General features: G+C 35.2%; 1 protein-coding gene across 1 annotated transcript in view; it reads right to left on the bottom strand.

Annotated features, from left to right (window-relative positions):
* LOC126831940 (putative sodium-coupled neutral amino acid transporter 11) overlaps positions 1-10,448 on the bottom strand; it is a 109,983-nt gene extending 99,535 nt beyond the window's left edge. Inside the window, exon 1 of the mRNA XM_050562598.2 lies at positions 10,190-10,448. Coding sequence (XP_050418555.1) covers positions 10,190-10,228 — 39 coding nt within the window. The 5' untranslated portion in view covers positions 10,229-10,448. The remainder of the gene's footprint in view (positions 1-10,189) is intronic.
* Between the last annotated feature and the right edge of the window lie 6,273 nt (positions 10,449-16,721).

Below are 16,721 nucleotides of genomic sequence, written 5' to 3'. Positions count from 1 at the left end.
TAGCAGCTTCATTAATCCTCAGATATGTACTTGTCCTGATGTTCTGTATAGTTTCAGATTTGTCTAGATGACCACTTACTGCCAGATCATTTTCACACAATGCAGCAGATACATCTTAGGACAGTCCCATCTCTCAGCGTCTTTTTACAACAACTCAAAACCTAATTAACTGTCTAAATATTCATATTTATAAATAATCTATTTCCTGGAACTTTTGTCAGTGCTTTAAAGAGCATACAATAATGTTTATTATTATTATCATATAATGAGAGGCATTTAGTAATTGGATAGATAAATAAACTATAACATATACTTATGGAAGAACAATTACTGATTTATTTAGGCGACATTTCGAAAAGTATTCTCTCAACTTTTCAAGCAAGAACCCTTATTATTATCATCATATATTTTCCTCACACATTTGTTGCAATATTTGCTTGATAACATTGAGCGAATACACTTACATCTACCTCATCGTTTAGTTTTTAGCAGGTTTGTTTTCCAGTCAACGGCTTCATTTTTACTCTTTTGAAATGTCACTTAAATTTAGTAATAATAGTTTATCTTTAATGTTACCTGACAAAATGTCAAGCACTAATGAACTTTTTGTTAGACATGTATTAATTAAATCAATAAAAACACTAAAAAAAGACAAAATGACAGGAACCAGATGTGTAGTGTCTGACAAAGTCTGAATTGGTGCCTGACATTGTCTGTGACAGGTACCTTATACTTAGTGAGTGAGAGAAATGGGGTTTAACGCCCACTCGACTCAAACTAGTTCATTTCGTGAAGTGGAAGGATGACCAGGGGACCCGGGGAAAACCCACAAGGTTGGACAGGTGACCCTACTCCTTGTCACATATAAGCAGGGAACTGAAACCATGCCAGTTGACTCAATGACAGACCTTATGATTTCATGTGCATGTGTTAAACCACTAGATCCCCCTCCCCGTATATTCTGAAGCAAATAGCTAATATCTGAACTGATCTAACATGCCTTGCAATTATCATCCATAATTTTCAACAATATAAATCCAATTCCCAACTACCATTTCAATTAGCTATAACAGTAACAAATGTCATGCACAAAGCAGGATATGCAGAATATGTACACCTGATGCAAAAGAGAGAGAGAGAGAGAGACTAACTCATGGTTTAATTTTATTTCAATAATTTGCTTGCACTTACATTCAGTCAAGGGAAACAATATCAATAAATTCAGAATGGCCAAACTAATAACTGTTATTAACATGGAGTCTGAAATCAAATTAGTAGGTGCTGTTCATCAATCAAATATTTCTAAATTCATCCTTACTCATTAAATAGAACACAAAAACTTTCACAATAAATAGCGACAGAAGAAAAAAAAAAATTTTCATTCTGTGCTGATGGATCAATATCAATAATATGGTTCTTATGAATGCCAGGAGGCAAATATGATGTTGGACATTAAAAGCCACGTATTAAGATGGCCTCTAGAGACCTTGATACCAATCGAATCATCACTACACTGAAATGGACATTGATTTCTGGTCAAAATAATTTGACTATCTTATTAGGCTATGGTGTAAATTAGAGGCCACCATCTGCCACGTTAAGAGGAAATTGAAATTGATATATCCTGTTATTGTAGAGAAAATAATAATAATGTCTGTGTGTTTAAAAAGGTTATTCAGTAGGTGGTCAAATAAGGATTATGTCCCAGGGGTTCTTATTCGATTTACTAATGTTCCTTTGTTGGCTAATAATGTGCTACAATCTCAACCATCATTATTGTCATGCTATCATCATTGTCATCTTAACCATCATCATTGTCATCTTAACCATCACCATTGTCATCCTAACCATCAGCCTTGTCATCCTAATCATCAACCTTGTCATCTTAACCATCATTACCCCAAACATCAATATTGTCATCATAACCTTCATTAACATTATTGTGATGATAACCATCATCATCTTTAAACATCATTGTCATCTGAGCCATCATCATTGTCATTTCCAACCATCATTGTCATCCTCCACATCATCACTGTCACCTGAACTTTGATCATTGTCATCCCAACCATCATCAAGGTCATCCCAACCATCATTATTGTCATCCCAACCATCATAATTGTCATCCCAACCATAATCATTGTCACCCTAACCATCATCATCCCAACCATCATCATTGTCATCATAGCCTTCATCATCCAAACCATTGTCATCCTAACCAACATCATTGTCATCCTAACCATCATCATTCCAACCATCATCATCCCAACCATCATCATGGTCATCCCAACCAACATCATCGTCACCCTAACCAACATCATTGTCACCCTAACCAACATCATTGTCACCCTAACCAACATCATTGTCACCCTTACTATCATCATTGTCACCCTAACCATCATCATTATCACTATCCATCATCATCCCAATGTCATCTCTTCAATGTCATCTCTTCAATGTCAGTCTATTTTCATAAGATAAATCACATCAATTTTGATAGCAATGGACCAATACACCCAACACTTCTTTATCATTGTTATTTTAATTCGATCCCTACATAAGGACTATTTTTAATAGTTTTTATTTACAGACTTTGAATATGTTTTAGGATAGATGGTGGAATATATTTGATATCTACACAAGATCTATAACACCGCTGGCTATTTTCAACTGTTATTCAATGAATCGGCAACATAGAATATGCTGAAACGTGAAACCCTCAACCCTCAATCGTGATATTAGCAACTGAAATTTAAATCACGCCTCGATCATCATTACTAACGCCAGTACGATAAAAAAACAAAGTCTTGATTATCCATTTTGACTTTAAATCATACATCACAAAATGTATTCAAATCCCTGTCATGTGAGCCTGGCACTCAGAAGCACATGCTTTCTTATCTTATCAACAACCCGCAAATAAATTATTTTTTGTCATTTATGTGGGTCTTATCATTCTATTCTGAATACGATCAGGTGGTTGAAGAAGGTCATACTTGGAGTTAAAAGTACTTCTTATTGATTTATATGCACTATGATGCATTCAACATGTTTCCTTAAATATATGATATGGCTATTGTTTCGCTGACAGGAATAATGTCAAAGTTTGTATGTGGGCGATCAACAAACAATGTTGGCTAGACAATACAAACTTGTATCAATATTCCATAAAATGTCCAATCTATGATTCATCAGGGTTTATAATAAGTGTCTCATCAAATATTCTATAGTATAAAGTGTACTTATGGTGAATGAAACTATATATTACATTCACTAGTTGTTCCAAGATATAATTTGAAGTCATATGGGTATAGGTCTTTCAGTTCAGCTGGTCCTAGATTATGGAACGAACTTCCACAACAGATCAAGAATCAACAAACTTTTAATCAATTTAAATCCGCACTAAAGACTTTCCTGTTTCAACAGTTTTACCAGTAGAGCCATTACAAAAAGCGTTTTGAGCATGTGTCAACATGGAGAAGACGCTATATAAAACTTCATTATTATTATTATTATTACCTCTTAACTTTATGATAAAACACAACCTCTTAAAATGTTCCCTCTTAAACATACATTATGCAAGAGCTAAGTCTGCCTATTGCAGGTCTTTATTTAGGCCTGAAATGTTATCTAAATTATTAAATAGACATTAAATATTTATGCAGACCATAATCAACTCTTGATGTCATGGTATAGCCTGCGATATTTACTGGATTTGAATACATTTTGAGATGCATGATTTAATGTCAAATTGGATAATCGAGACTTTGCTTTTTATTGTACTGACTTTAGTAATGATGATTGAGACTAGGCCTAAAATTCAATCGCTAATATCTCGGTTTAGAGTGGAGCAATTTGACTGAAATTTTCAGCAAATTCCCTTTACATTATCTAGTTTTTAACTATTATAGTAAGAACTGCCAGCTCTTTATCTAATCTCCCATAATGTATCTTCTATTTACGTTATCTAATTTTTTAATAGCGAGAATTTTAGGCCACACTAATTTGATTTTCTGAACTTCAGGAACACCTATAAAAATTTTCCTTATTTATCTGGAAAAAAAGACTAATTTAAAACCCCGAATTATTTGGTTGTGCTGTTCAGAAGCTTTAAAGTTCCAAATTTTTAAGTTTTGAAATTAAAAACAAAACATCTTTTACGTGATTCAAGTGGTTATTTATTTATCAAGATACGAAGAGCAGAAAATCAAATTGGTGTGACCTTACTAAACGAGAATGTCAGAATACGTGCTGAATCTATAGCAATTTTCCTAGATTATCCAGATTTATCCTAATTTTAAGCCCTGAACAATCAGTCAATTTATATTCATTGTTAATAGGGCTATTTACTGTAACATACACATACATTTCTCAACCAGAAAACGACTGGGAAAAATGAGTCACATCCCCGTGAGGCGTCACAGTGCATAAGTGGGTAAGACGCTGGCTAGCTAGCATGGAGGTCGGGTGTTCGATCCCTGCATTGGCTGAGAAAGTTCATCCAGATTTTCTGACGTGGTTCCCCCTTTGTCAGTGATGCAGAATGGAGGGCCTGACAAGGACAGCTGTCTAGTCGTTCGGATGGGACAAAAAAAAAAAACGAGGTTCTGTGTAGACTTTGGCATGCACGTAAAATATCCCTTGACAGTTGGAATTTGATATATGAGTAGGCCGTAGTGACGCTGTCCGGGCCAAATTTCCCTCTTAGCACACTGTATGGCATATGCCCGTCTTCATTATGCCACATCTTAGTGGGGTGTATTCAAGAAAACTGAAACTAAAATACTTTAAGAATCCAGCTTTTTCATTGGCCAACAGTTAAAATTTCTTCAGTTATATTAGTTCTAACCCAATGAAACATCAGTATTCTTAAAATATTCTTAAAAGTTTTACTTTTTCATAAATAGGACATATTCAGTTGCTAATACCCATCGTTCACACAATTATTCAAATATCCCAATTCAAAGAATTTAACAACGTTATTTAAACATGCATTATGCAAGAGGTAAATCTGTCTATTGCAGGTCTTTCTTTAGGCCTGAAATGTTATCTAAATTATTTATTATACATTAATTAACCTATCCAGACCATAATCAACTCTAGATGGCATCAGCCTGCGATCTTAAGTGGATTGTGAGCCGATTTACTGCATAACTTTCCTTCTCCATTAAACGATTAAATGGATAATCGAGACTATGCTGTTTATCGTACTGACTTTAGTAATGATGATCAAGGCTAGGCAGAAATTTGATTCGCTTAGTTCTCGGTTCATAGTGGATCAAATTGAATGAAATTTTCAGCAAATTGCCTTTACGTTATCTAGTTTTTAATTATTATAGTGAGAACTGCCAACTCGTTATCGAATCTCCCATAATGTATCTTTAAGTATATTTTTTGGTATTTGTTATTCATTGACATTTCAAAATGGAATTTAATCATTTCTTTTTCTTCTTTAAGAAATAGCTAGCCATATTAATATAATCAAGTCAATTTATATTCAAAAATGTATAAACTGATAAAAGAAAATATATTGACTTGAAAAGGTCACAAACTTTTTTGAAATCTGAAAAAGAGAAATTTGGATCCAAAAACTGATCAAGTTTTAGATTGCATAATGCAAAGACAACTCATAAAATGATGATAACTGAATCAAATAAAAGAGACTTTTGGCAAGCAGAAATTCCTGGTCCGTATGTGTCCATATCGATTTTTTGTATAACGTCATCAATGCGTGACGCGGCATACGGACATGGCAGCATGTATTAAACAGCTGTATAAAGTTGTTTTTTTACCATATTTTTGCTACTTTTAGACACTGAAATGTTGTGCCATAGCGTTTTTATGAATCTATGTGTATCCTAGAACACACGGGTGTATATTTGATGTGGTTATAAACATGATAAAGACTGGAATTTTATCATTGAAAAAGAGCGTGCCAATGGTGAAAATTGGAACTCATATGTACACAACATGAAAATCTACCAAAACTCTAAAACTACATTGAAGCAACGTATAAGGTATCCATACCGTGATGATATGAATACGTGATATGGGTGGGGACAAATTCCGCTTGCCAAAGTCTCTGTTAAAATATTTAATAGTGAAATATATAAATGTAAGAACTACTAACAACACTAGACATATTTTATAATCATTTATCCAGAGAAATGGGGTTTAACGTCCACTCAACACAAACTAGGTCATTTCGGGACTAACATATGGTTCAATTTTATTTCAATAATTTGCTTGTGCGTGGGGGTCTTTAGCAATGGGAGGAAACCGGAGGACCTGGAGAAAACCCACGAGGTTGGACAGGCGACCCTACTCATTTTCACATTGACTCAATGACAAACCTTATGATACAACTAAGCATTAATGAATACTACAATATAGATTTGAAATTAAAAACTGTATTAAAAAATAATAAAAAAAACATATGACCTAGACATTGGTCATAGCTTCCCTTGTCAGTTGTGCAGAATGATGGGCATGGCAAAGGACTGTGTCTATAGTCGTCCTTATGATACTAAAAGCCAAGGTCCTGAGTGTTCATTTTATTCATTTAATCTCTCTCCCACAAACAAAAAGGACAGCTACAACATAACAATACTGATTACAACACTGAGTGTTCTACAGTTCTACCCCTTTTGCTCCGAAAGTTTCATACAGTAACGAAGGAAACAGACTCTAGAAATTAAAGTTTTAAGTACCTTAGAGCATCATAAGAAATCTTAAGAACTATTCATATCTTTTAAATTACGATGTTTGTCTGTATATAATATCTAACAGGGATAATAAACGTCTGAGATACAAAGTTTATTTACCAATTACACACGTTAATTAGAAAATTAGTTTGAAAACGGAGAAGTGTAATCAGATGTTTGAAAATGTAAGTATCTAATGAATAACGCCCACCACTTACAACTAAATTGAACTTGTTACATGTAGAGCATAGATTTGATTGTATCAGATAAGATTTTTTGACAAATGGAGACAGATGTTAAAAAGTACATCCTGCCTCATGTATGATACCCACCTGTTAAAACTAAATTGATCTTAGTTTAAACAATATTTCATTCAATAAACTAAATTGGATTGAACAGGCAAAGGCCTACACAAGTTCTCTCCAAACATATAAAATATTTAAATCTTATGTTTACAATAAACAATGGCAGACATATGTATAGGCAGTGAGTTACAAACATACATTTCTTAGAGTGAAATGGTACGAAAATATATTGTAAATATAGCTTTAAATACTAAAGTGTTAAAATCCCCTGCTATTTTTTTTAAGCACTTTTGAACTATTTCAAATATGTTAGAATTGGTATCATCTGAAAGATTGGGATTGCCATATCAAATTAGATCAATTGAAACATTTTGTTTAAGCTGGTGTAGATTATGTAATTATCTTCGTCTGCAGTATTACACATAGGGCACACTTTCGTTTCATTATTAAAACGGTAGAATAAGTGATTATTTAAGTTCCTATCTTTAATTCTGAATTGGCAATGGATAATATTCTCTTTCCTATTTCCAGAGAGAGAGAGAGATGGGGTTTAATGTCTACTCGACACAAACTGGGTCATTTCGGGACTAACATATGGTTTTTAATTTAAATAATTTGCCTGTGCGTAGGGGTCTTTAGCAGTGGGAGGAAACCGGAGGACCCGGAGAAAACCCAAGAGGTTGGACAGGTGACCCTACTCCTTGTCACATACAACCGTGGATTCAAAACAAAGCCAGTTGACCCAATGACAGGTCTTTTGATACAGCGCTCACGTGCTAATCATTCGGTCATCCAATCCCCCTTCCTATTTCCGGTATTATAATATAATGGTAGTCTAATTAAACTGAACTTGTTAGAAAACTTATAGTTTGTAGGCATCAAACAATTATTTTGTATCAAATGGACATTTTGAGAAATGGCAACAGATGTTAGAAAGTATATCCTGCCTCATGTATGACACCCACCAAATACTACTTACAACTGATAAAAACTAGAACATCGATATCATCTACAATAATAAAATTGATTTTTTCAGTGCATCTTTATATGGATTGGATGAAAGTCGATACAATGATTTATATGGTGTCTTTCTTTCTACATTAACTGACTGTATGGTTCATTTAACTTGTTAATAACAATTAATTACTGCACGGTTCATCTATTTCGTAAGCCATAATGATACTTTCCCTAATCGAGTACATGACATACTAGAAGTAACACATGTTTTTATTATATTCAATGGTATAGGTACCCACATACACGTCACTAGTTATATTTGAGATAAAATAAAGGGGGTTTAAGGTTCACATCATATTTTTCTGCACTGACTGGGTTAATGAAGATCAGTGATATTTGAGAAGAACTTGAGAAACATACACATGTAAGTACAGGGATTATTAGAACAGGAGTGGATACAAAAATTTTAAAATAGGAGTTGGAGGGGTGGGGGGGCAAAAAAATATCTTGTCAAGTGGAGATACTCTAATTTGTATTTAGAGCATAAATAATAATAACATTTTCGTCTTTGAAATGATTGTCCCATGATTGAAAATAGAAATCACAATCTTCCAACACTTCAGAAAAGTCTGGGAAAGTGTAGTATTATAAGAAACCTAACAACAACACAAGAGAGAGAGAGAGAGAGAGAGAGAGAGAGAGAGAGAGGAAGGTCTTTTCGGGACTAACATATGATTTAATTTTATTTCAATAATTCGCTTGCAGGTAGGAGTCTTTAGCAGTGGGGACCCAGAGAAAACCCACAAGGTTGGACAGGCGACACAAGAAATAGGGATATTGCAAGTTAATACGGTACTGACAAAATAAATTTGTGAGGACAATTTGATAATATTGTCAACATGGTATAATATACATCTTATTCAATTTTAAACAAATGGCTATATTGTCTTCAAGTTTATTTTCCGAACAAAATTCGTTGTGTATTCAACTGGGTGGGGGGGGGGGGGGAGCTGAATTGTTTAATGTGTGCATGTTAGATCATAAGGTATGTTATTAAGTCTAGTAATTAAAGATCCATGCTCCATGCAAGCCAATTATTGAAATAAAATTGAACCGTGTGTTAGTCCCAAAATGACCTAATCTTTGTCGGGTGGATGTTAAACCCAATCTCTCTCTCTCTCCAGTTGTACGTGAACAGAAATAGGGTCGCCTGTCCAACCTTGTGGGTTTCCTCTCAGTGCTAAAGACCCCTACACGCAAGCGAATTACTGAAATAAAGTTGAACCATGTGTTAGTCCCGAAATGACCTAGTTTGTGTCGAGTGGCCATTAAATCCCATTTCTCTCCCTCTCTCCGAGTTTATTCTCTATCTCTGTGGAAATGCTCCTGCATAATATTGTTTTACTGTTTTATGAATTGAACAGTTTAACCCATTGAATAGTCTCCTATTACAATTTTAGATCTTTTCTTGATCTGCACTATTTAATTGCATGAAATGTAGCAAAATGCTTTTTACAGACAAAATAATGATGGTATAATGAGAATTTTATACTGCCGTTTTATGTAATGTAACTACGTTATCTCGCATGAAATGTCATCATAGTATAATAGATCGTTTTATATGGCTTTATTACCTCAATAACAAATGTTATAAATGTCTATACACATGTGGGTTCACCATACATCTCGTTTTAGTCAAATAAACAATGAATTTTAATTGAAAAGACAAAAAATTTGTTTTTAACTTGAATAAGATGTAAATTATATCATAAATGATAATATTTTATTAACTTCATCAACTCTGTTGTTTTCTCTAAAATCATGCAATATTCAATTATTTACATATTTCAACTTCTCAGTTAAAAAAAAACAGTTTGTGTAGACCTAATAAAAATGACCAAATATCCTTCAAAAAATCAGAATTTTTAAGAAAACAAATACCAGAACTATTTTATGTAAGTTTCCAGTTACGATGTACATTTATGCAATAAATGAAGATCTCAGAACTCTTAAGAAAACAAATATGGTAACTATCTTATGAAAATTGCCAGTTATGATGCACTTTTTAGCAATAAATGAAGACCTCAGAAGACTTAATGACTAATGTTTTGACATTAGTGAGTCAAAAATAATGACAATTTGCCAACACAGAATTAATCGGATTCAAAGAATATCCTAAGCCAATTATTGGAAATAAAACAAGTATGATGTATTTGTACTAACCTGACTGTGTCCCAGAATATAGCTACCCTCTGTAGCCATGTTTAGTTAGTCCTTCTCACCACTATACTACTGGATGTTATCATCTATATAGCAGCAATCGTCATGTCTTTAACACACACTACCAATCACAACCACACCACAAAATCCAATATATATCAGCTTGCTTCCTCCCATATAATATGTCTGCAACTAGTCAATATCAGATTGCCAGTCTGCCTGTCTCAAAACCTCAGCTTCATGAAACCAGTCATCAATTTCAATTCCTAGGAAAGAAAGGACACAATCAGAGCTTTGTGACAAGTGTATGAAAGCACAGCACAGAGAATTTCTAATGAACCTGCTGAAGGATATCTCCCATAATCCTCAGCTAAATCTCTAATATCCCGCGTCTTGCTCCCCAGTTTTCTTTAAATCAATTACTTGAAGACTATTGGTGTTAGAATACAAGCCAGAATGACCTCTTAGTGTTAAATGCTCTTGAAAGGTCGAAAGAAAAAGTTCCGGATATTCACGACTAATTGCTCTGACGAAACCAAGTTCATACATTAATAATTCACCAACACACACTATCACTTGTAGATCAAAGTTACTCAACCAGATATATAACATTGCAAAAAACAATAGTCATATATTTTTGAAAAAACAAGACAATGGCTTATATGGCAATCATATAAATAAAGCTATAAGCCATGTAAATCTTCTATTCAATTCAGCACTTTATGTATTTTGCCTTAGGACATCGAACATAAACAAAATGATTTATATAAATAAAGCTATATCCTATGATTTTTCATATTGTATCACTGCTGAGTCCGAACGTAGCACAGTAATAAACAGCAATTGTCTTCCATAGAATCATTTAATTAACAATTGAGTCATTTAGAACATTTCTGTTATGTGAATTTAGCAAAGGAGAGAGAGAGAGAGAGAAATGGGGTTTAACTTCCACTCGACACAAACTAGGTCATTTTGGGACTAACACATGGTTCAATTTTATTTCTATAATTCGCTTGCGCGTAGGTGTTTTTAGCAGTGGGAGGAAACCGGAGGACCCGGAGAAAACCCATGAGGTTGGACAGGTGACCCTACTCCTTGTCACGTACAACCGGGGATTCGAAACCACGCCAGTTGACTCAATGACAAACCTTACGATACAGCATGCGCGTGCTAACCATTCGACCATCCAAACACCCCATTTAGCAAAGGACATAAGCCATGTAAATCTTCTATTTAAATCGAACATAAACAATATGATTTATATATAATCATCATCAAGTAACAGTTTTTGAACTAAATCTGCATCTCCACGAATAATATAAATACAAATAAAAAGTTGTAACAACATCTTATGCTGAAAATGTTTTGGATCATTTGGAGAGCCACAGTGACTAAGAGAGTAAGATGTTGTCCAGTGTTTGATCCTGGTGTTGGTCGAGAGAAAGTTCATCAGGATTTACCGGTGTGGTTCCCCTGAGTCAGTGGTACAGGACAGAGGACCTGGCAAGGGACAATGTATAGTCAATCGGATGGGACAAAAAAACAAAGTCCTGTGTACACATTGATAGGCATGTAAAAGATCCCTTGGCATTTGGAATTTGATGGAAGAGTAGGCTCTAGTAACGCTGTCCGGGCAAAATTTCCCTGGTATACTGTATGGTGCATGCCCGTCTTCATTAGCCCAGTCGGAGCAGTACAGCAGGACGTTAAACACCATTTTATTTCCTGTCCACCACTGATCTTTTCTTTTTTTTTTATCATTTTTAAGAATTTTTGTGGACCGAAAATGATTGATTGGATGATTTGTGTATGAAAAAAACACATGCATCTGTAACAGGCAAATCGGTTATTTTGTCCTTTGGGGGGTGGGGGTGGGGGTGGGTGTTGGATGGCCGATTGGTTAGCACATGCGCGCTGCATCATAAAGTCTGTCATTAAGTCAACTGGTGTGATTTCGATTCCCCGGTTGTACGTGACAAGGAGTAGGATCGCCTGTCAAACCTCGTGGGTTCTCAGGTTTCCTCCCACTGCTAAAGACCCTTACACGCAAGCAAATTATTGAAATAAAATTGAACCATATGTTAGTCGACTGGACGTTAAACCCCATTTCTCTCTCTTGTCCCGGGGGGTTGGATGGCTGAATGGTTAGCGTGCGCGCGCTGTATCATAAAGTCTGTCATTGAGTCGACTGGCGTGGTTTCGAATCCCCGGTTGTACGTGACAAGGAGTAGGGTCGCTTGTCCAACCTCGTGGGTTTTCTCCGGGTCCTCCGGTTTCCTCCCACTGCTAAAGACCCCTACGCGCAAGCGAATTATGTAAATAAAATTAAACCATATGTTAGTCCCGAAACGACCTAGTTTGGCTCGAGTGGATGTTAAACCCCATTTCTCACTCTCACTCGCGTCCCTGAATTTGATAATCACACATACAACCATAAATGTAATATACTTTTAGACAGAATATTATAAATAGTCACCCATTAATGATATTTATTAAAGAGATTTTCCATGTTACAGGTGCATGTGTGAAAAAAGATTTTTTTATAGTTTTTGAGTGGCTTTAGTTATATATTTCTTATAAAATTGTTGTTGCTGATTCGGGCAGAAAATTATGATCATGTGATGTTTACGATTGACTATTCATTAATTTTTCTTTAAAGATCAATGTTGCATTATTTTTAAACTGTCATATATTAAACATACATTATGCAAGAGGTAAATCTGCCTATTGCAGGTCTTTATTTAGGCCTTTCTTTATCTAAATTATTAATTAGACATTAATTAACTTATCCCGACCATAATCAAATCTCGATGGCATCAGATTTCTCCGATATTAAATAGATTAGACTAGTTCAGCCATATTTTGATTTAAGCTAAAAATGGAGGAGCAAGACTTAGCTTCGAACAACCAGTATGTTGATTGAAATTATTGCACACGTCTTGTCAAACCTTCAAAGGTTAATTTCTTCGCTCGCAATAGCGTAATTTAAATGAAATTTTCAAATTATTCATTTTACATTATCTATTTTCGACCTATTATAGCAAGAATGGCTAGCTCTTTATCTAATCTTACATAGTGTATCTTTAACAATAAAATAACTGTTTAAATTTAATCCATTACCACAATTTGCAGACGGCAGTTGGATTATTCTTTGTAAGAGCTTACTGCCTGTATAAAATCTTGGTGACATGTAAAAACAAAATGGCACTATATTTCTGCCTCTAGATACTTTGTATGTTGGTTTATTATTCTTCAGTTAAAAGCCCTAATATCGTCTTGTCCATACTTTATATTCTATAATGATTGGTCAGTCAGACAACCTCATTATAATTATAATATACACAATGAGACAGGAACGTGCGTCTACAATAGAAGGATAAACCCATTCTCCAGAGACCCATCAATTTTCAAAATAATAGACTTGATTCCCATGAGATTTTACTTTCTGTATGGGTATGAGACAAAAGGCAGAATCTATATGTAGCTTGAATAATGTATGAGATTTTTACGAGAACTAAACTTAAACATATAACATTCAATTTTTCTCAGTGAGTAAGGGTCTAGCTCACTAACCAGGGGGAACAAGGTTCGATCCTGGTGTTCGTCGAGAAAGTTCCCTGTGATTAAGGGTCTGACTCACTAACCAGGGGGTACATGGTTCGATCCCAGTGTTGTTCGAGAAAGTTCCCTGGCATTATGGGTCTGACTCACTAACCAAGGGGGTACATGGTTCGATCCCAGTGTTGGTTGAGAAAGTTCCCTGGGATTTTCCAGCACGGTTTCCCTTTGTCAGTGGTGCAGGACGGAGGGCGACAAGGAACAGTGTCTGATGGTACGGAAAAAAGAGGTCCCATGTACACAGTCTGAATTCAAAATAAGTGTAGGCTGCAGCGTCGCTGTCTGGGCAAAATTTTCCTCTCAGCACAATGCATGGCGTACACCCGTCTTCATAAGTACAGCAGTGCTACGGCCTACTCTTATGTCGATTTCCAACTGTCAACGGGTCTTTTCCATCCCATCTGAACACCTGGCAGTTGAAATTTGATATAAAAGTAGGCCGTAGTGCTTCTGTCCGGGAAAAATTTGCCTGTCTTTATTAGCCAAGTCGGATCCGTACAGTAGGATGTTAAATCCCATTTCATTTCATTTCATCATTAACTTATTATAGTATTTGCTCATGTTGCATGAATTGGTAACCACACTTGTCAGACTCATGAATATTCATTAGACTTGTATAACACACATGCAGTAAGTGGGTGCCTTGGTCCTTGTATTGATGTAGATTATCAGTTATCACTTATATATGTATGCAATCATGAAAGGCAGATAGATCTGCCCATTGCAGGTCTTTCTTTAAGCCTGAAATGTTATCTAAATTATAAATTAGACATTACTTATCCAAACCATAATCAATGTCATCGCTAGCCTGCATATTTACTGGATTTGAATACATTTTGTGATGGATGATGTAACGTCAAAATGGATAATCAAAACATTGTTTTTATCGTACTTTAGTAATGATGATCGAGGCTAGTCCTAAAATTCAGTTGCTAATATCTTGCCATTATTGGTTCAGAGTGGAGCAATTTGATTGAAATTTTCAGCATATTCTCTTTACGTTGTCTATTTTTTTTTTAACTTCTATAGCGAGAGCTGTCAGCTCTTTATCTAATCTCCCATAAAGCCCCTTGAATAAAGAATATATAATTATAGTTAGCCTTCATTTAACAACACTCATTAGTCATTATACACTGTTCATCACTCATTCACTTCCAAGTAAGAATTAAACCAACGTGTATTGTAAATCCCTCGTACACACTGGTCAAATGACGGAAATATCATACTACGCAAATCACAAAAATATATAATGTTAAGACTCCACTTACCAACAAAATTAGCGTTGTTCGTGATGTGTCATAAACGTTTTATTCCAAAATAAAAGAACAGAATGATGGTTAATTGTTTTTATATGACTTCGATGAAAGAACTTATCTAGATTGGATTGTGTATACAGCCCGGAGTTATAATTTCAATGGGAGATCAATAAAAATGTTCAGGTTAAACCTGACATCTGTTTCTCAATTCAGCAGACGCCATTTGAACACAACCTTACTCAAAGAGCTATTTGACAGTCTACTTCAAGTGATATTATTCTTCTATATATATATAAGTATATCAAAGGAAAATTGATTTTAATCAATGAAAACCCACTCAACAATACCTGATTTTAGACACCTGTTTATACTGTTACAAGCCTAGAAATAAAGCATGTGTCACAGGCATTGTCCGGTACAAATCTGTCTTTGTCTGGCTCAACCTCTATATGCCTGTCTTTTTGTCTGGCACAACCTCCATGTGCCTGTCTTTTTGTCTGCCGCAACCTCTCTGATGCCTATCTTTTTGTCTGGCACAACCTCCATGTGCCTGTCCTTTTGTCTGACATAACCTCCATGTGCCTGTCTTTTTGTCTGGCTCAACCTCTCTGATGCCTATCTTTTTGTCTGGCTCAACCTCCATGTGCCTGTCTTTTTGTCTAGTAGAACTTCTATTATGCATATATTTTTGTCTGGCACAACTTCTATGATGCCTGTCTTTTTGTCTGGCACAACTTCTCTGGTGCCTGTCTTTTTGTCTGGCACAACCTCCATGTGCCTGTCTTTTTATCTGGCACATATATATGTCTGTTTGCAATGTTTTTATTTGTACAGGCCTATAATACGTGAGAGAAAGAAATGGGGTCTACTCGACACAAACTATTTCAATTCGGGACTATCATGGTTAAATTATATTTCAACAATTCATTTGTGCATAGAGATCTTTTGCTGTGAGAGGAAACTGAAGGATCCAGGGACAACCCATGAGGTTGTACAGGCTACCCTACTTCTTGTCACATACAAGCGCAGGATCAAAACCATGGTAGTTGACTCAATGACAGACCTTATGATCCAACGCGCACACATTAGCCATGCGATTACCCAACCCCTCTGAGGATATAAAGGCTATGGCAAGCAAATTACTGCACACGGTAATATGCACTTCACACGGTAATATGCACTGACAACTAGCAGCCTTTTGATCAATGTTCCATTTCATTATATTTAAATATACAATAAGATATGACTACAGATGAACAATACATAGATCAAACAATTTAAAATAAGCAACAGATGGCATTAACAATGCTTAGTTATGGCTTGTTAATGACTTTCAAGTCAGATACTTTACAGAATGCTCTTATTTCGAATTCCAGAGAGAGAGAGAGTTGTCCACAACCATTGGTTAAGACGTCCACAAGGCCTTGGTTAAATGGGGTTTAAAATCCACTCAACACAAACTAGGGCCTTTTGGGACTAACATATGGTTCAATTTTATTTCAATTTTTACATATCTATTGTCTTATTGTCTAGAATATTTCTGGTATTTAAAAATCAATATTTTCTTCGACCATATGTTTTAATAAACAAATTAAAGCGACGTTTCGTTGAGGGCTCTCGCAACATTTTCAAGCAAATGATGATGGATATAGTTGTTGTTA

The sequence above is a fragment of the Patella vulgata genome, chromosome 9 (genome assembly GCF_932274485.2).
Source record: "Patella vulgata chromosome 9, xgPatVulg1.2, whole genome shotgun sequence".
NCBI lineage: Eukaryota > Metazoa > Mollusca > Gastropoda > Patellidae > Patella > Patella vulgata.
Note: the sequence above shows the minus strand (reverse complement) of the source record. Positions and strands in the feature narration are given on the sequence as shown.